A 26,060-nucleotide genomic window follows, 5' to 3' on the forward strand; every position below is an offset into this window, starting at 1 on the left:
AGTGTTCTCTGGGGGTCCTTTTTCTTTTTTTTTTTATTTTTTATTTATTTTTTATTTTTTTGACAGGCAGAGTGGACAGTGAGAGAGAGAGACAGAGAGAAAGGTCTTCCTTTGCCGTTGGTTTACCCTCCAATGGCTGCCGCGGCCGGCGCGCTGCGGCCAGCGCACCGCGCTGATCCGATGGCAGGAGCCAGGAGCCAGGTGCTTTTCCTGGTCTCCCAAGGGGTGCAGGGCCCAAGCACCTGGGCCATCCTCCACTGCACTCCCTGGCCACAGCAGAGGGCTGGCCTGGAAGAGGGGCAACCGGGACAGAATCCGGCGCCCCGACCGGGACTAGAACCCGGGGTGCCGGCGCCGCTAGGCGGAGGATTAGCCTAGTGAGCCGCGGCGCCGGCCATGGGGGTCCTTTTTCAAAGGCATAAATTCCACTAAGAGGGCTCTACCCTCATGGCCTAAATTACCTCCAAAGTCCTACTTCCTAATACCATAATATTGATGGATAGAATTTCAAATAGGAATATTGGAAGGACACAAGTATAATCAGTCTGTCTCTTCCTAGCCCTCCAAATTCACGTCATTCTCTCACGGAAAATGCATTCATGATATCCCAACAACCTCAAAGACTTTAACTCCTTCCAGCAACAACTATAAAGTCTAAAGTATAAAATCTCATATAAATATCATCTAAATAAGATACGGTTAATATCCAGGGAAATTTATTTTGAGACCATATTATTTTCTAGCTATGAATATGTGAAACAAAGCAATTCATGCATTTCCAAAATGCAATGGAGAAACTGGTATGGGATAGGTATTGCCATTAAAAAGAAAGATATAGGGAAGGAGGAAAGATGAGTCCCCATGCCAAAACCCAGCACAGCACATTCTGTGAGATCTTAAGTCTCAAAGATAATTCTCTCTGACTTCATACTTTTCCCTCCAGGTGTCCTGGAGCAGCAGTCCTGTCTTTTAGATTTATTGAGGTGATAACCTCAGCCCCACAGCTGGGCAAAGCTCTGCCTAGCTTGTGGCTCTCTACTGAGGACCCACTCATGTGGCAGTTTCCTATGGAGATAGGGTGTAGCCCCTCAGGGTCCGTAGGGCTGACCTTCCCTCACAGCTCTCCTGGGTGTTGGCCTCGCCCTTTGAAATTAAGGCTCTTCCCCTCCATCAGCTCAAACATTCCAGTGGGAGTGGTAGCCTTCATGACAGGTACTCTTGTCTTTCCTAATGTCACATGTTCACAGCAGATGAATAATTCCATAATATGGTCCTAGATGTTCAAAGTCTGACAGTCTTCTTTCCTTTAGGTCCATTTTCTCTGCTTCAGTTGCAGCTGGTGGTGTTTCTACTGATTTAATTTCTTTTCTATCCACTTTTGTGGAGTGGTTGATTGGTTCCTTGCACAATCCTCTGCATACAGATGTATGTGTTTGGAGTTGAACAGTCTTCTGTATAACCTTTAAAGCTTGAGCCGTAGACTGCACAGCTTCCATTTTGCATTTCAATAATTGGTAGTCTACATTAAAGAGAATTATGTATTACTTTCATGTCTTTATTAATGTAGGAACATAAAATGAAATCATTATATTTAACTTCAGATAGAGGAATTTAAATAACATCATTTTAGGGCCACGCTTACACTTTTAATTCATAGATACTAAAAATGTAGTCAACTCAGATAATAAAGGCAAAAATAACATTTTAGTATAAATTATTATTTTTCATATACTGAAAATTAGTCAATTCTGAAGTCTAAAATTTCTTCATTTATGTACCTAAATGAAACCAATGTTTTAAAATATTTACTTAAAAACAAATATTTAGGATAGAAATGAACTCAGAATTCAATTTTGAAATCAACAAATGCATTTTATGTAAAAATAAATAATCTTTTCTCACATATATATAGTTGTTGTTGCAAATAAGTTAAAATAAACTGTAAAAGTCTCGTGTGTGTGTGTGTGTGTGTGTATTTCATGTGGTGATATCTATCTACTGATGTATTTTAACCCAAGATTTTGTGTATTTTGGAGGTATCTGATTAATAAAATAAATGGTGAATATTTTTCTTATTGAATAGGTGGAGAATATAAGATTAAGATGATGTGACTTCCATGTGAAATTACAAACAATCTGGTCTACTGTTATCTGTAGGTTTAAGGAAAAAGATACAAAAAAATCCATTTGAATTGTAAGGAGTAGCGTATATCTATCATTAGAGTCCAATGTCTTAATATTTTAATTATTATTAAATAATTATGAAATAGTTAACATAAGTAAACAAATTTATAAGCAAAACATGGTAGACAGGAATTAGGCAGGAAATGGAAGACTTGAGGAGTACTAACAGCCAACTTGACATAAGTGATGTTTATGGAACACTCACCCAGGAATGACAGAAAACATGTTCTGCTCAAATGCACATAGAACACTTCTAAACATAGACTGTAGTTTACTTCCTAAAAACCATCACAATATGTTTAAGATGTTTTAAGCCATATAAAGTATGTCCTTTGATAAAAATAGGACTACATTTAAAATTTACAACCAAGTATCTCCAAAATCTTTAAATGTTGAAAACTAATGATATACTTCTGAATAATCAATACCAATTGACAAAGAGTGCAAAAGGGAATTTGGAAGCTATTTTTAACTGCATATAAATGAAAACACAGTACCAAGATATTCAGGGAAGTTTCCAAATTACCTCATATATTGATAGCAAGAAAATTTATTAGAAAAGAAGGAAGTTTTCAAATCACTATCTCAACTTTCATCATAAGAAATTAGAAAAAAGAAAGCAAATTTAATTCAGAATAAGAAAAATAGGATCAGAGCAGAAATCAGTGAATTAGAACATTTAAAAATGATATGCACAAAGGATGATTCTCAGCCTCATTAGTCAGTAGAGAAATGCAAGTGAAAACCACAATGAGATGCCAATTTACATCTATTAGAATGTCTAAATGTAAAAGACTGCTTATATCAAGGGTAGACCAGGATGTGCAGCCACTAGAGCTCTCACATGCTGTTGGAAGGAGTGTAACATTTGCAAAATTTCATGACCACTTTGGATAAGATTGACATTTTCTTAAAACGCTAAGCTTTTGTCTATTTTTTTTTTTTGACAGGCAGAGTGGACAGTGAGAGAGAGAAAGAGGCAGAGAGAAAGGTCTTCCTTTTGCCATTGGTTCACCCTCCAATGGCTGCTGCGGCTGGTGCGCTGCGGCCGGCGCACTGCGCTGATCCCAAGCCAGGAGCCAGGTGCTTCTCCTGGTCTCCCATGGGGTGCAGGGCCCGAGGACTTGGGCCATCCTCCACTGCACTCTCAGGCCATAGCAGAGAGCTGGCCTGGAAGAGGGGCAACGGGGACAGAATCCGGCGCCCCAACTGGGACTAGAACCCCGTGTGCCGGCGCCGCTAGGCAGAGGATTAGCCTATTGAGCCGCGGAGCCAGCCGCTTTTGTCTATTTTATGATACAGACATTCTATTCTCTGGAATCAGTATAAGAGAAAGGAAATTCATGTTCATACACATACTTGCCGTAAATGTTCACAGCAAGCACCTTTATTTGCAATAGTCAGCAAGGAGGAACTATTTAAATATATACCAAAGAAAAAAGATAAACAAACTGCGCTATATCCATATGGAATACTTATCAAGAATAAAAATAATTAACTCTTTACTCACACTGTGAGGTGGTTAAATCTCAAGGTAATTATGCCAAGTTAAAAAAAAGACATTCAAATATATTCTTTAGGCTCCATTTATATTAAAATGTATTAGTGGAAACTTAATCTATAATTACAGAAAACAGATTAGTTACCTGGAAAGAAAAGAGGAATGAAGGGAAGAGCACAAAAGAAACTTACAAAAGCTCACAAGGGAAGGTTTGCAGGTAATATATTAATTTTCATGATGTTGTTAATTGTATTATGGATACATCATTTGTCAAAACTTATCAATACATGTCAATCGTATCTCAAAGAATCTGGTAATAAATACCAAAAAGTGCATGTGATACTTAGGTCTACTACTTTAACTTCCTAATCTATGAAACGGACATCTATCTTGCAAGAGACTTAGTAGGCAGTAAACAATTTATGCTACTCATTGTTATTCAGATCAGCTACTCTGCAACACTTTCTCTTAAGTTTGGGAACTAAGCATTTTTTTACTAAACCTACTAGTATATGGGGGTCTCCTGCAAAAGAAGATGTATTAGATGAGTGATCCTGGGATAACACAGAAACAAATCCACAACTACTGGCCCAGAGACTTACATGTCAGTTGAGAGAATCGAGCCATCTTCCCACTGCCACGATCCATTTGTTGGGATTTGTACTAGTCCCATCCAATGATATGACTTGATCAATTTTAAAAAATCCTATTTGAAACCACAAATAACCTACATGTTAAATCAGTGCTCAGAATGTTAGTAAACACAAGGCCACAACATTTAATCAATTTTATTGCTCCTGGGAAAAATGTATTCTGTCTCTAGTTACCGTAAGTGACTCATACACCAGCATCTATGATTTCTGTGCTTTCTTATTTTTAATGCAGAAATATTTGGGTGTTATATTAAAATATCTAAATCTGAGTGCCATTCATATGTTCCAGGCTCATATTCCAATGAGTTACCTTATATTTTTTTTAACTTTTATTTAATGAATATAGATTTCCAAAGTACAGCTGATGGACTACATTGGCATCACCCCCCCTCCATGACTTCCCTCCCACCCGCAACCCTCCCCTTTCCCACTCTCTCTCCCCTTCCATTCATATCAAGATTCATTTTAAATTTTCTATATATACAGAAGATCAGTTTAGTATACATTAAGTAAAGATTTCAACAGTTTGCACCCACATAGAAACACAAAGTGAAATATACTGTTTGAGTACTCGTTATAGCATTAAGCCTCAATGTACAGCACATTAAGGACAGAGATCCTACATGAGGAGTAAGTGCACAGTGACTCCTGTTGTTGACTTTACAAATTGACACTCCTGTTTATGGCATCAGTAATCTCCCTATGCCCCAGTCATGAGTTTCCAAGGCTATGGAAGCCTTTTGAGTTCTCCGACTCTTATCTTATTTAGACAAGGTCATAGTCAAAGTGGAGTTTTTCTCCTCCCTTCAGAGAAAGGTACCTCCTTCTTTGAAGACCTGTTCTTTCCACTGGGATTTCACTCACAGAGATCTTTCATTTAGGTCTTTTTTTTTTCCATACCTTATATGTTAAGATTAAATATAGGAAAGGGAATTAAATACTCAACCTGGTCCACTCTACTGTATATCTTCAGAAGGCTGGAATTTTGATATATACAAGAAGCTTGGCTCTGGTACCAGCTTTTGCGCTCATTAGAAAACCAGTAGCAACTATTTCTATAATATATCCAGTCTTTAGAACATGGGCCACAGTAACTTTCTAGGAGAGAATATATTATTGATTTTATACATATGAACATTATAGCAGATTTTTGTCTAGACGAAGTAAATATCATCCTCATTCCAATTCTAAAATTCCAAGTAATTAAACCATTATGGTCTTATACAGGGATACATGTGTACAGACACATTCATAGACAGGGAGATGTCAAAACTAAATACCATCTACTTTTTACAAGTGCTCCCTCAATATTTAAAAAACAGTTAAATATGGACAAGGGGCATGTTTTTTCAGCTTCCCTGTTTATTGTCAATGGGTACACACATCATAGCACATGTACAGTCATGTGTCACTTAAAAGTGGAAACAAGTTCTGAGAAATGTGTCCTTAGGCATTTTTTCATTGTGTTAACATTACATAGCATTAACATTTGTGCCAGTATATTATACACTTAAGGTAAACTCACAGTCAGTATGGCTAGGGTCATGATGGACAAAACAACCCAAGATTAAATCAAGCACAAGAGAAAATGATGCAATCAAGAGATGCATTAAACATGAGAGTATAAGGCTGCTGCTGGTGTAACGCAGTAAGCTCTGCAGTAATCTATTTTCTCATGTAAGAACTAGTGTACTTTAAAGTAAGGATTAAAAGAATAATAAGCTGACAAGCAACATAGTCATTTAGTGTCAGTATCGGGTATTATACACTGCACATAACATATGTGCTACAAATTTGTATAACTGGCAGCACAGCAGGTGTGCTTACAGCAGCAGAACCACAATCTGGTTAATGTGTAGTGCCAGACATTATGAAGGCTATGACATCACAGGTGATATAGATCTTTCATTTCTGTAGTAGGTTTTTGGGACTGTCATGGTATACACACTCTGTCATTGGCTGAAACACATTTATGCTGCACGGGACTTTCAACGCATACAAGGGTGCTTCAAAATATCACTTCAAAATAATCACTTACCATTAGAAGAAACTGGAACTTCTTTGTTCAATAATTCTATTAAGAAAAACATAATCATTAAAAAGGTTTGTGTTGTTTGCCACTCATAAGCCAAGCAAAAATAGCCTACACATGTCTAGACTAATAAGGAAAATATAAGGACACATTCAATATTGTTAGTTTATGTTTTTCTGCTTCTGACTTCTGATTAAGGGAATGCATTACAGGTGTTATATCAACAATGTGGTGCTATATATCTGTTACTTACCACTCATGAATATAGCACTCCATATTGTTACCATTACAATGAAACGGATCCCCATGGCTACAGCAACAAAATGGGCCAAAATAATTGAAGGTGCTGTCAAAGAAAAACAGCAAGAAAAAGATCATAAAGAGAAAGATAAACAATCCAGGCATCCTTGTGTGTAACATAAACACTGGGGTGTTTTATATGAGGAGAAAATGTAAGTATTTCTGTGTGGGCAGCCACAGGTAGTCACTCCCTTTGTTTACACTTAAACATATGAATGGAGACTTCCCGGCACAGACAATTAGGCTAGGGGAGATTCCGGGAAGAGGCAGGAGGAACCTAAACCTTTCACAAGAGATGATACAAATAATCAGTCACACCTGTAACCTTCATTTATCACCTAAGTGTTTTTATTGTAACCTTAAGAGCCGTTTTGATATGTAAATCTTTTGTGCTCCTCCTTGTAAACAACTGGTCATGTTTAAATACTACTGCATTTATTCAATAAACGAGCCTTGATCAGGACTTGTCTTGGCTCCATTCTTTGCGTCCTTGTCCCCGCATTCCCACTCTCTGTTTCAGGAAGACCCAGTTCATTGTGCCGCAGGCCGGCACAAATGGCGCCCGAACGTGGGACCTGAGAATTAGAGAAGCAGTGAGGAACCTGGATTCACGGAGTCGTGACTATAGAGGTATACAATTTGTGGTGAGTACCCGACACCAAAATTGTGGAGATTTATTTTGAGCAGGCATTATGGGACAAGCATCGGGAAAAATCCCCCAGTAGTAAAGGCAGTGAAGGCATTATTGCAGACGCAAGGAATAGGGTTAAAAAAGAAAGTAATAGAGCAATTTATAGAAACCATAGAAATTTCATGTCCTTGGTTTATTGAAGAAGGCCTTGTAGATGAGATGCATCGGGAGGACATGAGAAAACTGAGGAAGCCAGAAGCTGTGATGGCGAGGATAATCGATCCTGCCGATCCTCTAGTTCTATGGAAAAAGTTACTCCCTCCGCCCCTCCCTTTAAATTATTTATAAAAAATAATGATAAAAAATTATCCCTTTGTCAAGAAGGGGAATGTTTGCCAAATATCTTAAAAAGAATGTCACTCAAACCCTGAGAAAAGCAGCACAGCAAGGCCAGGAGGAAGCCAAAATCTTTTGATGCTTTTCCAGTGAAAGTATATACAGAAGATGGCCAAGAAATGCCAGTCACCATCCAGTCCCCTTTAAAATGTTAAAAGATTGAAAATCTGCTTGTGATGCATATGAGCCCACTGCTCCCTATACCTATGGCCAGGAGAAAGAGAGAGGAAAAATTCCACAGGTATCTTGACCTAGAGAAAAGTCTTGATTCAATAACCCTTTCCAACCTGATAAATGTTTTTCCATCTTTGCAGCTTATGGTAGTTCCGGTATGTCTTGAAAAGCTTTTGTACGCTATTACTTATCTGTTTTAATTGAGTGGTTGCAGTAGCCCTGATTGGATCTGGCTCTGGTTTAAGATCTCAACTTGGTGGCTGTTTTAATTAGACTAGGCGCTATGGAGGTTCCCAGCACTCTTGGGCGTACCTACCCAACCCCACGGCCAGCCCTGCTAGGCCCCGGCATGTGCAGTCTTCCCTGTAAATGAGGGACCACAGCCTTTCTCTACACTCTATTCCAGCCAAAGTGTCCTACCGCACCCATGCAGGCTTAGCCAGATATCTCTTGGGAAAGGGCTCCTCAGGGCAGCTTTTTTAGTCTCCATTTCCAATTCAATAACCTCCTCACTAGGAGGGGGGCAGGGGAAGTGCCTCTGGCTACTGCTGGCCTTATCTAAGGGAGCAAGAACCTTAATCCATTAACCCTTTCCAACTTGATGGGTTTTTCTCTTTACAGTTAATAAAAACTTAAAGCAATGGGCTCATACGCTGATAATCAACTCTTTTCTGTACTGCTGTAGCTAACTTATCTGAGAGTTTTCATGTGTCTTGAAGGTTTCGCATTTTTCTATTGCCAGTATGAGTCTTGATTGGAAAAACTACAATACGAAACTGTTTACGTTATTTGCCTGTCTTTAATGTTTGAGTGATTACCTAACACTGATCAGATCTAGCCCACAGCCTTGGTTAAACGTACTAATTTTTGACTAAAATGGTTTGACTCACTGATAGTTAAAATTCTAAACCGAGTCTTTCAACTTTGGGGCTTCCAGTCGGATCCCTGGAACTCTCAAAGGATGAGACTAACTTTGTTAAAGTAACAGCTGTTTGAGTCAATTCAAATTATACAAAGTGTATTAAAATGTAGTAAATAGTAAATGATGTCATATCTATGTTGTATTCATGTTTTTGCTTTTCAGCTAGAGTAGTCTTATAAAAATGAGAGTAAAATCTTTGTATACAAGCCTTTATGTTGTTAACTAAAGTAAGCCAATATAGATTGGTTCAGAAAATTGGGCTAATGCAAACGCCCTTTGGTTTGCTTACTCAGTTTTACATGTCTTTGATATGCTTTAAACTTGTTTCTCTTAAGGATGAAGATCTTTTCAAAGTTGTAAATATGCACTAGTGACTGTGTTTGCTGCTCAAGTGGTGTTATCCTCATGTTACTTAAAAGCATGGAAATGTAATTTTGACTTTTAATTCAGATAATGGTGTGGTATTCATTAATAACTCAGTGTCTTAAGTCATCTAAGCATCAGTGCTAAGTAAAACATGAAAAATGTATTATGTATACTTTTAACATCTTAAATTTGATAAGAGAGACTGTTTAAGTTTGTCAGCATGTATTCTCATAGGTTGTCCACACATGACAATTCAAGACTGTAAAACTAACTACAGGTATAAAGTTTCAGAAGGTGTGAGCAAGTCATGAAAAGTTGTAAAAAGTTTACGATTTTAAAACATTGTTTACAGAGTTTTCTATAAGTTAAATGTTAATGCCAAAATTACACTAACCTAAAGTTGAAGTATGATCTTCTGTTATAACAATGGGATTTTTTAAAATGTGTACTAATGTTAGTAATTATCTGGAAATGGTCTCAATTGTAAATCTTAAAATCTGTTGTTGCAAAAACTGTAACGTCTCTTTTTAACAGTGTCTGCTTAATCAGTTACTCTGCCATTTCTAAAGTTAGGTTGTGTAAGCTCTTTTTAACTCTGTTAAATAGTTCTGAGTTATGTGATAATTTCGTGTGCTAATTCCTACATCCAAGGTTTTTATTTCCGGTTTATTCAACAAGAAACATAGAATCCATATTCTGCCAAAGTAATCTGTGTACTCTATTGTCTGTTAAGTTATGATTGATAAAAAGCATTAAGTCTTAAAAAGTTATGTTAAATAACATTATGATCAGATGTGATCTAAAAGTGTTAAAATTGCCCTGACTAAATGTTAAGGAATTCTATTTTGACCAGATACTCTAAATTCTCTTGGCACCTTTAACAGACTTTCTGAAAATCAAAGTTTTAAATTTTCTGGACTTTTGATACCTCCAGAGGGCCCCTGGAGATGTCAAAAGATATATCTCTCATCTTGCAGAGATAATAACCAATTGGGGTGTTTAGATTAAAAGTGGTGCCAAGATGTGAAATGATGCTAAACTTCAGCTATAAACGTGTTTCTTTCTAGCTGCTCCAGTCTCTGGCTCAGTAGCCAGATCCTATAACGAGGGACTGACAAAGTCTAAAAAGCGTCCCGTGGTCATGATTTGCATCACCTCAATGCCCAGACCTTACCAGTAAGATAGGGAATCACCCGGGAACAGGCAAGGCAAATTGTAAAATCCTGCCCTTCCTGTGTCACATTTCTCCCAGTCCCTCACTATGGTGTAAATCCTAGAGGTTTTATGCCTAATCAGCTTTGGCAGATGGATGTTACCCATTTCCCTGAATTTGGTAAACTAAAATACATACATGTCTCTTTAGATACATGTTCAGGTTTTGTTTTTGCCACCCCGCAATGCGGCGAGGCTGCCAAACATCTCATTGCCTTCAGGCCTTTGCTGTTCTAGGAACCCCTATACAGATAAAAACTGATAATGGCCCAGCGTATACTTCCAACTCTTTTAAGCACTTCTGTACTAACTTCCACATCTCTCATCACCGGGATTCCTTATAATCCCCAGGGACAAGGTATTGTGGAACGAGCACATGCCGCATTAAAAATTATTTACAAAAAATAAAAAAGGGGGAATACTGGACCATGGCATATTCCCCACAAAAATGGCTATCACATACTCTTTTCATTTTAAATTTTTTTTAATACTGGATAATCAAGGGAAATCTGCAGCTGATCGGCACTGGCATCCTGAAACCGAAAGACAACAAGTCTACGTGAAGTGGAAAGACCCTCTAACTGCTCAATGGTATGGACCTGACCCTGTTTTAATATGGGGATGTGGACATGTTTCTATACTCTCGCAAAAAGACAATGGAGTACGATGGTTACCTGAGCGACTTGTGCGGCAAACAGACAATGTCACGAAGCAACCCCTTGATCTTCATTATGATAACATTGCTGATCGGGATCCCCCTGAAGATGAATGAAGCTTGCCAGCTCACATCAAACTAAGCCTAGGCCATGGACTCCGTTGGTGCGCACCAGTAGTTCAAAATTGTTCATGCACTTATGATAATGGAATTAAAACAGCAGAATTTGTACAATGGGTAAGGAACAATCAAACCTTGTTCCGTACTGGGAGGGTTATAGTTGAAAACCAATGGCTTAATGTGACTGATCAATCGAAAAGGGAAAATACTGATTTTAGCATATCAAAACTGGTCACATTGACAGACTTTTTACCTTTGTCAATTCTAGAAAAGAAGCCTGGTTGATGTATTGGTCAAAACTGTTGAAGTAACTCTTATGGTCAATTCCTCCTTCTCTGTTGAAAGTAGCAATTTCTGGCTACATTTAGCTGCCATTAACTACTTACTACTGAAAGATCTTATAAGCTGTGACTTGATTATTATCTCAAATAATGTTCCTTACATAAAATATCTGGTACAGCAGCTAAAAGGTGAACTTCAGCATATGTTTCTAACTAATGTCTTTTCTTTTGGTGGATCTCAATGGACCCACTGGCTTTTGATGTTGCTGGGTCCTTTATTGCTGCTCCTGCCTTTTTGCCTGTGGCTCCCCTGTATATTCCAAGGCCTCTCTGTGCCATTTGGTACCGTTTGGTCTGAGATTTTAAAGTTGCATTCACAGCTTCACCCCTGAGCCAAAAAGGATGGCATTGAATTCCAATGACGGGTAAGACTCAGTCTCCTTGTACCAACCTAAGACAGGAGCCTTAGAGAATGTCTGGGGTGTCCAATGACGGGTAAGGACAAGAAGAGACACGGGCAACCTAAGACAGGAACAGTGCCTCAAAAAATAAAAAAAGGGGGAGATGTGGGCAGCCACAGGTAGTCACTCCCTTTGTTTACACTTAAACATATGAATGGAGACTTCCCGGCACAGACAATTAGGCTAGGGGAGATTCCGGGAAGAGGCAGGAGGAACCTAAACCTTTCACAAGAGATGATACAAATAATCAGTCACACCTGTAACCTTCATTTATCACCTAAGTGTTTTTATTGTAACCTTAAGAGCCGTTTTGATATGTAAATCTTTTGTGCTCCTCCTTGTAAACAACTGGTCATGTTTAAATACTACTGCATTTATTCAATAAACGAGCCTTGATCAGGACTTGTCTTGGCTCCATTCTTTGCGTCCTTGTCCCCGCATTCCCACTCTCTGTTTCAGGAAGACCCAGTTCATTGTGCCGCAGGCCGGCACATTTCTGCTTTTCTCAGAAAAGGTAACATAGGTTTCTGTAAATGATTAAAAAAATGAAAGTACGAAGATGTAGCATATCCTCCTGAGCTTCTCCAAGTCACTCCAGAGAATAAATCACCTTCATCATTTTAACATTTTCTATGTTGATATGATAATAAATACAGACAGCCCCTCTGAGCCACATTTTAAAAATATGTATTCAAGAGATCATATAAAGTATCTGTGGATTGGTTTTCATTTAATACAATAACCCAGTAATTATTTCCAGGCATAAATAACTACATTGTATTTTATCCAGAAAAATCTAATTATTGATAGACATAATTTTTCCAATGAATTTTTAAGTTGTTAGTTTTTGCTGTTAGAAATAATGGCATATTTCCTACATATTTGTGCATAGTTTTGAATTTTTTGTTTCAAAGATTTATTCATTTGAAAGGCAGGGTGACAGAGAGAGAGAGGGAGAGAGAGAAAAAAGAGAGAGAAAAGAGATAGAAGGAGAGAGAATCTTCTATCTGCTGGTTCATCCCCCAAATGGCAGCAATGGTCAAGGCTGGGCAAGGCTGAAGCCAGGAGTAAGAACTCCACCTGGGACTCCCTAAGGATAAATGTCCCAGTACTTGGGTTGTCTTTTCTTGCTTTCCTAGGTACGTTATCAGAGAGGTGGATCAAAAGCAGAGCAGCTGGAACTCAAACTGATGCCCATATGAGACGCTGGTGTTGCAGGTGGTGACTTAACCCACTATGTCAAGGCTCTGGGCTCTTCTGGGTCCTCTTTTAGAAGGAATCTCCATTGTGGTAGTTGCTAGGTGAAGGGCAGGTGCATTTAAAATTTGTGTAATGACTGACAATTTCAATCTGAAGAGGTTATACAAATTTACATAATGCCAAAATAAATGTTTGAGCCTATCACATCTTCCTCAGTAGTAAATATTACCCATATTTTTAAAGTATAAATTTAATGGCAATGTTTTTAATTTTATTTATGTTATGAATAATAGTGAGCTTATTTTACTTTATTTAAATTGTTTTTGTTTAATTCTCTCAGACTTTTCTTGATTTTATTAAAGCATTTTTCCATTCATTATATACAATTTCCCTAGCTTTACATAATGTTTGAATATTTAATGATGCCTATACTAATATAGCAAATTTATTTTTCATAGTACTTTGAGTTATTACAATATATTTGTACCTAAGAAATTTTAAAGTGAACTTTTCAAGAACATAGCCCCTTCTGAAATATGGTGCATTAGTCTCTAACAGAATCACATTAAACCCTGAGATATTCAGACATAATTCATGCCTATAAAATGTTTTTTTTTTTTTTTTTTTGACAGGCAGAGTGGACAGTGAGAGAGACAGAAAGAAAGGTCTTCCTTCCTTCCTTGGTTCACCCCCGAAAGGCTGCTGTGGCCGGCGCACCACACTGATCCGAAGCCAGGAGCCAGATGCTTCCTCCTGGTCTCCCATGGGGTGCAGGGCCCAAGCACTTGGGCCATCCTCCACTGCCCTCCGGGGCCATAGCAGAGAGCTGGACTGGAAGAGGAGCAACCGGGACAGAATCCGGTGCCCCGACTGGGACTAGAACCTGGGGTGCTGGCGCCACAGGTGGAGGATTAGCCTATTGAGCCGCGGCGCCTTCCAAAGTATTTTTTTATACAAAATAATTTCATCATTTTTGTTACCTAATCATAGTATGCATTCCAATATTCTATTAGAGTGAATGCCTTTGATTTCCTCGTGAAGCTCAAATAAACTGAATAATTGTCACGGATTTAGTCTTACAGTTTCCAAATTTCACTTCAGCACACCGAGAGACGGCAAATGGAACACAGGACTCACAGTTTTCTCTCCATTTGCTTGTGATCGGTGTAAATCTTCGCCTTTTCCGTCGTTTAGAAGTATCACGTTTTGCCAGATAAAAATCACAACTATGGAGTTCACTCATCTCTGGAGATAAACAATTCGAGACAGTACAAGTAATAGCCTTTCTGTCATGTGGAGCACAGATTTTAAAAATTCAACATGCCATTTCCACGGATCTACACCTCAGGAACGGATGATTTAAAGCATAACATGGCTGTACTTTTGTTTTATATTTCTTCATTATTATGTTTGTGCATTTTATGTAAATAAAATGATATTTTTCATAATAAGCTATTCTTAGAAAATCCTCAGTTAATTCATAACTTATAGTATGAAAAAAATCTAACATTAAAATATGGACATGATATAGTAAGAAAATTTAACTTTTGCATTTTAGTTTCCTAACTTAAAAAATAAAAAGCATAGCAAAAGGAAAAGAATATATGTTTACCATTTAATATGTACATTTGAAATGAATTAAAATATAATAAATCTAGTGCAATAGTGTCAATCGTGTGGTGAATATTAGGTGAGCATTAATGTACCCTAGTCTCTATATAGTGAAAGACACACAAAGGTTTTAAGATAAAAAATAAATACATAATCTTGCCTTTGAACAAAACAAGTAAAAATAATTTCACTTTCTTCTTAAAATATTAATCATTTAAGTCTTTTAGTAATGAAATAATACTATTATATTTTAGACCTAAAATTTAAACATTTACTACATATAGCATGTAATTCAATTATTAACTACATGAAGGAAAGAGAAGGTATTTTATGGATGAAGAAATTGAATTTAAGAGACTGTCAAAATCATATGCTCATTAAACACAGTGTTACCAACCACAAGTCATTTATAACACTCTTTGGATGAGAAATACGTTCAAATATATGTCTTTTGACTTACTCTTACAGAAATCCACCAAGGTAAATATGACTTGTTTTATATTTCAGAAAGGAAAAATAAAAAAATAATAATAACAACAACAAAACAGAACCCTAAAGGGCATGGAGGCTGTGGATTGTCTCTGTCTCAAAACTAGAGTGGTAAAAGTTTGATTAAAATTTAATTTTTCTGACTCCAAATCCTAACATCATTTCATTATTTCAAGTTACTTCAAATTCTGAGTGATTTCACACAGGTAGTTAATGAATTAAAGGGAAAAAAGCCTTCCAAGTGTTAAAGATTTGATTTGAAATATAAAAGAAACAGAACATGAAATGAACAGAAAGTGAAGCTTTCCTATGACTTATATAATTAAGTAAGATTCCAGCTATCGTAAAATGATCCAGAAGCAAAACTTCACATTGATATAGAAAACACATACCCGAGCTATGATGAGACCTCTGGTCACGTATCAACCCCATCATATAATTATGACTGTACTTCTACCCAAAGAGGAATCCACAGCCTTCAATTCACAAAGATTTTCTGAATAAAATAAAATTTGACATTTATGTTTTGTGTTCTTGTATGCTGACGTATTTTTATTGGATAAGTAAAATATAGAAAAATTTCCCCAATGCAAATCTGAAAGAAAAAGATGAAAGAATGGAAAGTCTATTCATAGAAAGATAAAATTAGTTTTCTAAATTTCTCTAAGTTGTAAAATAATTGTTATTTTAAAATGTCATAAAAATATAATCAGTATGTTTAGTTCATTTACATTAAGATATTTATAGAAATATTTCACATCACTGAAATTGGATAATGACACACATGGTTTTTCTGTTTGTAGTTATTTTATTGATAATCTTTGAAAACTAAATTTAGGTATAATATATGAATTTTTGTTGAATTTCTTCCCAGTACATTCAAGTTCAATCTCTGTTCATGCCATCATCATTAAAAATTAATCTCACACTTGTTTATATACTAATATCTTATAGTATCTAGCAGAGTTCTCAGGAAGTTATTTAATAAAAATGTATAACAGATATATATTAAAAGTAAAGTTATTTTTATATTTAATCGTGATATTAAGGAATTGATATAATTTGTTTTTTCTTGAACATAAATTTTATATCAAAGAAAAATAAGTGCCTTCCAAAGATCAGAAAATCCTAAAATATGAGAAGTAAATTGAAATTAAATTATTCCGATACACAATGTGAAGATTCATTCTGTTAGTTTTGCTTATAGGCAAGTCTTCTTACTGCAATATTATAACTTTTGATTCTTGCATAAGTATGTCCTAATGAACTATCATAGGATACAGTGATAAAGACAATACCATAGCAATGATAAGCATTCCTGTCCTCAGCAATCACATTCCATCATTCAAAAACAATTATAATTACATTATAGCATAACTATTTTTAGGGACTTTTTGTAGTTGAAATATACTGCCTCAATTCACACACACACACACACACACACCTGATAGGAGAAGGAAGATCCTGATTCTTGTGGATAAAAGCCTTCTATACAACTGGATGATTTAGACATGCACTGAGTTTTAATTTAGAATTAAAAGCAGAGATGCCAGTCAGTTTTGATCCCTGAGAAATGTATGACAAATATTATTCTAATCTTGCCTTCCTGTGAAGAGACAACACAAACCACAGTACTTCCGCCTTATCTACACAGATAATGTTGCTAATTTGGTGGATGAGATGTGGCCATCCACTAATGGATAAATGCTAGGTTCCACCAACATTTCAGCATTTGAAAATGATGAATTCAGTGATAAGAAGTAGCATGGTTTTGATAAACAAATGATGGGGTTATACAGTCTTTCTAAATCAAAAGTGGAAAGTAACCATAAAATATGATTGTAAGAACTGTGCAGGGCCGGCGCCGCGGCTCACTAGGCTAATCCTCCGCCTTGCGGCACCGGCACACCGGGTTCTAGTCCCGGTTGGGGTGCCGGATTCTGTCCCGGTTGCCCCTCTTCTCTGTCCCTCTCTCTCACTGTCCACTCTGCCTGTCCAAAAAAAAAAAAAAAAAAAAAAAAAAAGAACTGTGCAGAAATAAGCAAAGACTGAAATTAAATAAACTTCTTAAACACTCTGTGTACAAGTTGAAGTGGAATCAACTATGCTGCTTCACATAGGTTGAAATTTCTCTTTTTAAAAAGATTTTATTTATTTATTTGAGAGGCAGAGTTAGAGAGGGAGAGACAGAGGAAAGGAATCTGCTGGTTCACTCCCTAAATGGCTGTAAAGGCCTGAACTGTGCCAATCTGAAGTCAGGAGCCAGGAGCTTCTTCTGGGTGCAGGGGCCCAAGCACTTGGGCTATCTTTTGCTGATTTTTCAGGCCACAGCAGAGAGCTGGATTAGAAGAGGAGCAGCCGGGACTTCATCTGGTGCCCATGTGGGATGCTGGTGCTGCAGGCAGAGGCTTAGTCTATTAGCAACAGTGCTGGGCCCTGTGTTTGTGTGTGTTTGTGTGCGTGTGTGTGTGTGTGTTTATGGTCTTTTTCAACCACATCCTTACAAATATTTGGTGTAAAGAAAATTAATAGATGCTTAAATGTGGGATTTTAAGTGGGAAAATCTAAATCATATTTACCTGAAAAACTATTTTTATATTAGTGACTTTAGATTTAATTGAGATTATTTGTCACTTAAATGCAAGATTGAGAAATAGAGATAGGAATAGAATCTAAACAGCATTTGAAAATATCTTACCCATTTTATTTGGTGCAAATGCCAACATGACAGCCTGTGGGAAGTCACAAAAACACACCTACAGAGTTATCTGAGGTAAATACCAGGATCAAGGTAAACACAGGGAGTTCCAGGGTCTAAATAAAGACCCCTTAGCAAAATGGATTAAGTGTGGAAAAGATTATTAAAGAGGAAAACTTCAGGCTGATTCCTGGATAGTGATTTAAAAAATTTTTTTCTTAGATAAAGAAATAGTATGTTCAAAGAGACTCTCATTTCTTTCTCAGTGCTGAGTTTGAGTTTGCTCACTCTGCAGCTATCATCATGGAAGACTGATTGGGGATTTGCTAAGCATCACCAGTAGTGTTTGCTATTAGGAATTGCAGAAGAACATGGAGTACTTCAGAAAACATCTTCTGATATGAAATCAACAAGAATGAACTCATGCAGAAATAGTGACTACAAAAGTGTGTGTATAAGGCTTCTTATGGCATATATGTTTGAATCCTCAGAGACTATTTTGTGGAAGAAAAGTTACAATGTTGTGCAAATAGCTGTGCTCAAATTATCTGAGGCAAGCAGCCTCACAACAAAATATTAAGAAATTACTTTCGCTGGTGGAGAATAACCACAAGACTTTATCCACCTGCCTTCTTGGCTAGTGAGCTGCAGTCTGGCTTACATTGCTGGGTGGGTGTTAGGCCTTTCCTGTGTACCCCAAGAGGAAGAGGTGCTGAGGCCACAGAGGGACTTGTGGTGAGAAACTGCTCTGACAGGATGCTCTCTTTAAGCTGTTACTAAAATGGATGTTGTCAGAGGTGTTTTCTGGATAGTTCCTCAGAAATGAAAGTGTAAGATGTGTGATTATGGCCAAGTGAAATTTTTGTAGTCTTGATTTTTCTTAAGTGTATTGGAGTTGATAAAATACATATCAAATTAGACAAATACAGAAATTCACAAACAGTGAGGTAAGTAAAAGAAATTGGGAGACACAGAGCTGACTTTTTGAATATGCATGATATTTCCAGGCAGAAATTAAATGCAACATAAAAGTAAAACAAACAAAAGATACTTGAAGATTTATTTATTTAGAGCCTATTAGGTATTCAGGAAGACGTTATGTACAAGACCATGTGCATATAATGTCAACTAGTATATTGTAATTGGGTGAATCCCAGATGGAAATTCTATAAATCTTGAATGTATACCCTGGGGGAGAAGGGGAAGCATTTCATCAGCTTGGCAACTAATTTGTATCCTTGGAAAATGTTTTGTGACTTTTTAAAAATTTACTTTACAAGAGTAAAGATGAACAAATTTCATTTGATTATTGTTCATAGCCCTTGTCTGTTTTCTTGTTGGGCTATACTCTTTTTACCTTTTACTGATGAACTCTTTATGTAGTAGATCTATTTAGTGTTTGACTATAAGGTAAACTAAAAACTATTTCATTTCAGAAAAAAATTAATCAAGCAATGACTAAATAATGTGAAGCAATTTCAAAATAATTTTTGGCACACAAAAGTCAAAATGTTCTATAGTTCTAAAAATAAATAATTTTGTTAATAAGTCTTTTTTTCTTTTTAAAATTTTTAGATTTAAAATTTTTGTTAATATAAAGGGACCAGATTTCATGTATTTCATAGGTACAGTTCTAGAGGATAACTATGCTTCCCTCCCTCCCCCATCTTTAAGCCCTCTCCTGTTTTCTTTTCTGTTTGTCTTTATTTTTTGCAAAGAGATGATTTCAATGTGCTCTATAGTCACAGGCTTAATTCACACTAACAACAGTATTCAACAAGTAAAAAGTAAGAAGACCACAGAGTATAAACAAGGGCTAAAAACAATTATATCACAAGATGTCTGCTTAATTCCTCGATATTTCTTTGCATTCTATATTAAATGCCACATATCAGAAAAACATATGTCATTTGTCTTTTTAGGACTGGCTTATTTCTCTAAGCATAATGGTTTCTAGTTCCATACATTTAGTTGCAAATGACAGGATTTAATTTTATTTATGGCTGAGTAGTATATATATCACATTGAATGTATATATACCACATATAGTATATATACCACAGGTAGTATGTGTGTGTGTGTGTGTGTGTGTATGTGCATATATATATATGTATATACATACATACATATATATCACATTTTCTTCATCCAGTCATCAGTTGATGGACATCTGGTTAATTCCATAGCTGAGCTATTGTGAATCAAACTGCAACGAACATGGGGGTACAGACAACATTTCATATGCTGATTTCATTCTATTTGGGTAAATTACCAGGAGTGGCATGGCTAAGTTATATGGCAGACCTATTTTCATATTTCTGAGCAATCTACATACTGTCTTCCATAATATTGGCTATACTAGTTTACATTCCTATCAAGAGTGTATTAGAGTACCTTCTCCCCACATCCTAGCCAGGATTTATTGTTTTCTGGTTTTTGGATGACAGCCATTCTAAATGGGGTGAGGTAAAACTGCATTGTGGTTTACATTTACATTTCCCTGAGGCTAGTGATCCTGAACATTTTTTCTCATGTGTCTGTTGGCCATTTGAATTTCATCCTTTGAAAAATGCCTGTTCATGACCTTTGCCATTTTTTAACTGGATTATTTGTTTTGTTGCTGCTGAGTTTCTTGTGCTCTTTATAGATTCTGGATATTAATCCTTTATCAGTTGCATAATTTGCAATTGTTTTCTCCCATTCTGTCAGTTGCCTCTTCATTTTGCTGAGTGCAGAAGCTTGTTAGCTTGATATAATTCCATTTGTCAATTTTTGTTTTCGTTGCCTGTGCTTCTGGGGTATTTTCCAAGAAGTCTTTACCTATGCTAATGTCTTGCAGAGTTTCCTTGATGTTTCCCTTGATAATTTTATGGTATCAGGCCATAGAGTTAGATCCTTGATCTATTTTTAGTTTAATTTTGTATACGATGTAAGGTAAGAGTTTTGTTTCATGCTTCTGTTTGCACAGATACAATCTTCCCAGCACAGTTTGTTGAAGAGGCTGTCCCTTCTCCAGGGATTGATTTTAGCTCCTTTGTCAAAGATTAGTTGGTTGTAGATGTGTGGATTAATTTCAGGAGTTTCTTTTCTGTTCCATTTATCTACATGTCTGTTTTTGTGCCAGTACTGGGCTGTTTTGATTATAACTGTCCTGTACTATGTTTGAAATCTAGTATTGTGGTGTCTCCAGCTTTGTTTTGCTGTTGAAGATTGCTATAGCTATTCAGAATTTTCTGTGTTTCTATATGAATTCTAGCTTCATTTTTTTTTTCTAGATTTAAGAAGAAAGTCCTTGGTATCTTGATTGGAATCACATGGAATCTATATATTGCTTTTGGTAATACAGACATCTTGATGACATTAATACTTCCAGTCCATAAACATGGAAGATTTTCCCATTTTTTGTGCCTTCTTTTAATTTTTTCATTAATGTTTTATAATTTTCATTATAGAGAGCTTTCATATTCTGCTGGGTGTGACAAGTCAGTGCTTTAGTGTAGGGCAAGAGTCCAGCATGACACCAAGTTGGACATGGTAGGTCTTCTCTATTGTCAACAATGGGGAGGGTATGATCATGTTAGCTGTGGTGATCACAGCCTCACCTCCTCTCTGCCAAGGTGATCATTGTCCTGGGTGAGCTCACAGAGGCTACACACCCACCAATGCAGGTTCATGAAATACACAGTGGATCCACATAATCCTCTGTGTGAGCACGGAACCCTCTGCAATGACTCAAGTCTTCAGGGATCTCTGAGCCTCCATAGCCAGACACAGCGACTGCCCAAAGATCCAGCCACATCCCATGCCCTATCAGGCCATCTCAGAAATTCAGTCATAGAGCACAGGAATCTAACAGTCATAGGGATCAGGGGATCCCCTCTCAGCCCTGTAAGATTGCCCCATCCTTGGAGACAGCAGAGGCATTCCTAAAACCAGCTGCCTGTTGGTGTTCCACTTGGGCAACTTGAGTCCAGGAGCCTGCGATGGAGCAAGGAGAGGGGAGCCTTTTCCAGGCTTATGTAGGTGCCCCACTCCCTGCCAAGTCTCTAGGTTAGACTCAGCATTGTTGGGGACTACATAGTTATCCCCCCAATAAAATTCCCTCCCCTCATGCAGTAGCCTCTACTTGACTTATTAAGATGGTGCTTCCTCCTTGCTGGTCATCCGGTGAACTTGTGGGGAGATGGGAAGATAGCGATGTGCTTTTCCTTCACAGGGTAAGGTGGGCAGTCTGCCCCCGATGAGTGCTCCAGAGAGACTCAAAGTCAGTGTGGTCCCCCAGATTCTCCCTCAGGCATTATTACCAGTGGCATGGGGTGCTGCACACTTCTTTCACCTTGCTCCAAGATGGCACCTCTTCAGCTCTTAGCTACAAGAGTTATTGGTGGTGTCTCTACTCACTGCTGCATGTTTGTGCTGTCCTTGCTTCTCCAAGGCATTTATCTTTCTGTAGAATTTCTACTGCAAACTTCAACTCTCCCCTGAGAATGTACTTCCTCCATTTTTCTTCTGTTATCTTCCAGTGGTCAGATTAGCTACCTATTCAGCCATCTTGGATCTCTCAGGGTGTCTTTTCTTTAATGAAAAGTATTTTCAGTGTAGTAATTCTGCACATGATAAAATACTTCATTTTTTGTTTAAACACACCCTTTCTACATGGTATAATGTGACAGAAGTATTCCTCCCACCTGTGGTATTATCTTTACATTGTGAATAAGTAGTCACAAATAGTGATTGTTTTTCAAAATTACTCTCAAGTAAGTCACATGTATTTCTTTTTTCTTTTTTTTGACAGGCAGAGTGGATAGTGAGAGAGAGAGAGACAGAGAGAAAGGTCTTCCTTTACCGTTGGTTCACCCCACAATGGCTGCTGCGGCCGGTGCACCGCGCTGATCCGAAGCCAGGCTGGTGCTTCTCCTGGTCTCCCATGCGGGTGCAGGGCTCAAGGACCTGGGCCATCCTCCACTGCACTCCCGGGCCACAGCAGAGAGCTGGACTAGAAGAGGAGCAACAGGGACAGAATCTGTGTCCCAACTGGGACTAGAATCCAGGGTGCTGGCGCCGCAGGTGGAGGATTAGCCTATTGAGCCGCGGTGCTGGCCCACATGTATTTCAATAGACAAAAACATACCAAAAAGACACATTCTTTTTTTTTTTCACTTTGAAAGACTTTTTTTTGGTAAGCATCAGTGAATATATAATTGGAAAACCTGCAGAGAACTTTCCCATGCTGTACCTGCTCCACAGCATTCCAGCTATGGGTACAAAACTGGAGCTGAGGGAGCAGCACAGGCAGGCAGCCCATAGCAGAACAGGGTTCACATCTCCACACGGCCCCAAACAACACTAGAACACACTTGACCCTTGGCAGCTGGGGAGTTAGCATCTGTGGCTCTGCCACCTGGGAATGACTCCAAGGGCTCCTGAGTGCTGAGGCTGGAGTATGGCCAAGTCGCCGAGCTGATGAACATCCTGTCAGCCCAGCCCTGCTGTTCTGTACCTGTCTTCACACGTGGGCAGACTAGACTACCTATGAATCTGAGAACAAGGGACAAGAGGATGCACTGCCCAGAACGGGAGGGGCAAGTGGAAATCCACTGATCATAAATAGGGTTCCTTCCAGGGAAAGCACAAGATCAAAGCACAGAAGCAGCAAATAAGTCTTCGGGAATAACCCTGACTCTAGTGACAGTGTCCTTCCTGTATGTGGCCTGCTTGTTATGTCACAGAGACTGACCCTGCATCCAGCATTCACTAAGGGGATGTCGCACACACCTTACCAACAGTGAGAGTTAAACAGAAGTCATTTGTTTGAAAGGGAGCAATAGGGAGGACTGAACTTGAGAAAGAAAAGTTCCAGGTAGGCTTCAGCGGGAACTGGTGTCCAGAACAAGGAAATGTTTCCAGCCACATTTTATACCTCTTCTTTATCAACTCCAGACTACCACAGCCAACTGTCACTCACACGGTCCCCACCCCGACCAGTGCTTCAGAGCTGTCACTCAGGCGATTTTAGCAAGCCACTTCTCCAGGTCCTGGATGTCAGCGGAGCCGGGGTCCCCTCTCCCACCCTTGGCACTACACTCCAGGAACTCCACTTTGAGGGGCAACTGCGAGAATTCAAATTCTTTGCCTTTCTTTCCCAGTTGAGCAGGGGCAGTGCTGGAACTGTCCAGTGTACTGGGTGCAGCAGAACGGGTAACTCATAAGGTGTTAAGTTCTTTCTCAAGCTGTTGCTGAATTAACTTTGCTGATTTTGCCATTGCAATATCTTGCTTGTTGCAGGCTATTAGGAACGATGGTGTGTTCTTCAGACTCATGCTGTCAATGAGGACTTGATACAGAAACTCAGCCACATCTTTTACCTCTCTCTGGAATGCTGCACTATCCACGACAAACACAACAGCCCTGGCTGAAGTCTTAAACCGCTCTAAGAACTGAAGCCGCAAGCTCTCATGGCCAGGGAGGTCAATCAAGGTCAGACTATTGCCCCTATTATTGTTGACTCTGTATGTGGCAGAGCTGTCTGTAATGGACGTCTGGGTGTCTCTGTAATGGCCTGTTAACAACCTGACGAACAGCAATGTCTTTCCGGAGTCGCAAAGGCCGAGCAGCAGCACCGCTCTCTGGCTGCTCCTTCTGCTGCGGACGAGCTTCCAGAACACCAGCGTCAGCAACACCGCGAGAAGCGCCACCACTACTGACAGCACCATCCGGTCCCTCTGCTGCAGCTCCTGCCGCAAGGAGTCTAGGTAGGGCTGGAAAGCGCCCCCGGCACCGTCGCCGTCCCCCAGCCGCCGGGAGTCCGCCCAAAAAGACACATTCTAAAACTCACATGACTTTCAGGCCAGATGATTTAAAATTTTTATTAGAATTTTTATTATTTCTTATTTTTTGTGATTTAACCTTACATGTTTCATAATGGTTATCTCTACATTCATGATTGAGATGATACCTTTCCATACTCCTGCATTTTGTATCCCAATGGATTTTATATTTACCTCAGTGCTTCAAATGTTGTAGAATCCTAGGCCTTTGAAGAAGTCACATAATTTGGACATTGCTATTCCCGGGCATCTAGCAAAACAGATCCAGGCATTATTTTTCCAAATAAAAATACCTCATTACTTACACATCTGGGTGGAGCCAAGAAACAACTCTTTTTTTTCTATTATGCGTCTAATAGCAGGTTATCAAATTTTAATCAACTTATTTTTTCTTGTTTTATCCTCATTAAATTCATTTATGTACACAGGAATTTAAAAATGCATTTGGTTCATTTGGCTTAAACTCTGCAAGTCTTATATCACCTGTTTGGATATTGTGAGAATAGCTACTAAAAACTTGCAATGTTCTTTCTGGAGTTTTAGCTGAAGGCCCTGGAGACTCCTTATACTTCATTATTTTTTTCTGCATTATTTAACATACAATTTACAACAACATCAAAGCCCAACAAAACTAACTAAATAAGTGCTGATATTGTGGTACAGTAGGTTAAGCCTCTGATTGTAACACCGTCATCCCATACCAGAGATTCCAGTTGGAGACTTGCTCTGCTGCAGATCCAGCTCCTGGCTAATGTGCCTGAAAAGGCAATGGAAGATGAGCCAAGTACTTGTTCCCTGTCACTCATGTGGAAGACCTGGATGGAGTTCCAGGCTCCTGGCTTCTGCCTGACTGAACACTGGCTATTGTGGGCATTTGCAGAATGAACCAGAAGGTACAAAATCTCTCTCTGTCTCACACTCTCTTTCTGTCACTCTGCCTTTCAAATAAATAAAATACATCCTTCTAAAAATAATCAAATAAATTAGAAATTGCTGATATTTTCACTAAGGCCATTTTCTGCGTAATGAACTAGTATCTGTTAAGAATCTCTGTTGCAAGCATATAGTTAGGCAATGTATCTAAAATATTGAATAACATGTTAAGTACAGCCTTTATAATCTAGTTGCTCACAATTTATTCAAAGTATAGACACAAGCGTATGTGATTTGTAGTGGTATATGTGAACACTGAGTGTCATTAAAGATAGTATCATAAGTGACAGTCTCTCAATAGATTGCCAATTTCAACTATGAGAAAAAGGATTTAGGGAAAGTGCCCTGGATTAGGTGGCTTCTGATATTTTTCTAAAAAAATGTTAGCTGCAAATCTGAATGTTGCTGAAACAT

The 26,060-nt window shown here is 38.2% G+C and overlaps 2 protein-coding genes across 3 annotated transcripts; both read right to left on the minus strand.

Annotated features, from left to right (window-relative positions):
• Window positions 1-395: 395 nt before the first annotated feature.
• On the minus strand, window positions 396-16,770 carry KLRK1 (killer cell lectin like receptor K1). 2 transcript variants are annotated; one of them, XM_051850261.3, is made up of 8 exons: window positions 16,633-16,757; window positions 15,581-15,783; window positions 14,226-14,333; window positions 6,624-6,716; window positions 6,377-6,412; window positions 5,285-5,436; window positions 4,288-4,391; window positions 396-1,519 (listed from the first exon to the last, which is right to left on the minus strand). In XM_051850261.3, the coding sequence occupies exons 2-8, from the start codon at window positions 15,621-15,623 to the stop codon at window positions 1,369-1,371; spliced, it is 687 nt and encodes a 228-aa protein (XP_051706221.2). In that variant the 5' UTR covers window positions 15,624-15,783; window positions 16,633-16,757; the 3' UTR covers window positions 396-1,368. The 2 variants fall into 2 exon arrangements, with proteins under 2 accessions (XP_051706221.2, XP_051706222.2); XM_051850262.3 differs by having other exon boundaries at window positions 698-1,519; window positions 15,581-15,684; window positions 16,633-16,770.
• Window positions 16,771-23,794: 7,024 nt separating this feature from the next.
• Window positions 23,795-24,692, minus strand: LOC100337982 (SRP receptor subunit beta). The gene has a single exon (XM_017343603.4). It carries the CDS (start codon window positions 24,597-24,599, stop codon window positions 24,090-24,092), a length of 510 nt encoding a protein of 169 aa, XP_017199092.4. The 5' UTR covers window positions 24,600-24,692; the 3' UTR covers window positions 23,795-24,089.
• Between the last annotated feature and the right edge of the window lie 1,368 nt (window positions 24,693-26,060).

Source organism: Oryctolagus cuniculus, chromosome 9, assembly GCF_051225735.1.
Source record: "Oryctolagus cuniculus isolate XC-2025 breed Fujian yellow rabbit chromosome 9, ASM5122573v1, whole genome shotgun sequence".
Taxonomy (NCBI): domain Eukaryota; kingdom Metazoa; phylum Chordata; class Mammalia; order Lagomorpha; family Leporidae; genus Oryctolagus; species Oryctolagus cuniculus.

Bases quoted from the DNA above. Each gene is read 5' to 3' on its own strand.
- KLRK1 (XM_051850261.3), bottom strand. From the start codon at position 15,623: ATGATGGGGTTGATACGTGACCAGAGGTCTCATCATAGCTCGG. The intron at 14,334-15,580 runs GTATGTGTTTTC...GTTTATCTCCAG, and splicing joins GAGGTCTCATCATAGCTCGG to AGATGAGTGAACTCCATAGT. The intron at 1,520-4,287 runs GTAAGTCTCTGG...TCTTTAATGTAG, and splicing joins TCGATTCTCTCAACTGACAT to ACTACCAATTATTGAAATGC.
- LOC100337982 (XM_017343603.4), bottom strand. From the start codon at position 24,599: ATGGTGCTGTCAGTAGTGGTGGCGCTTCTCGCGGTGTTGCTGACGCTG.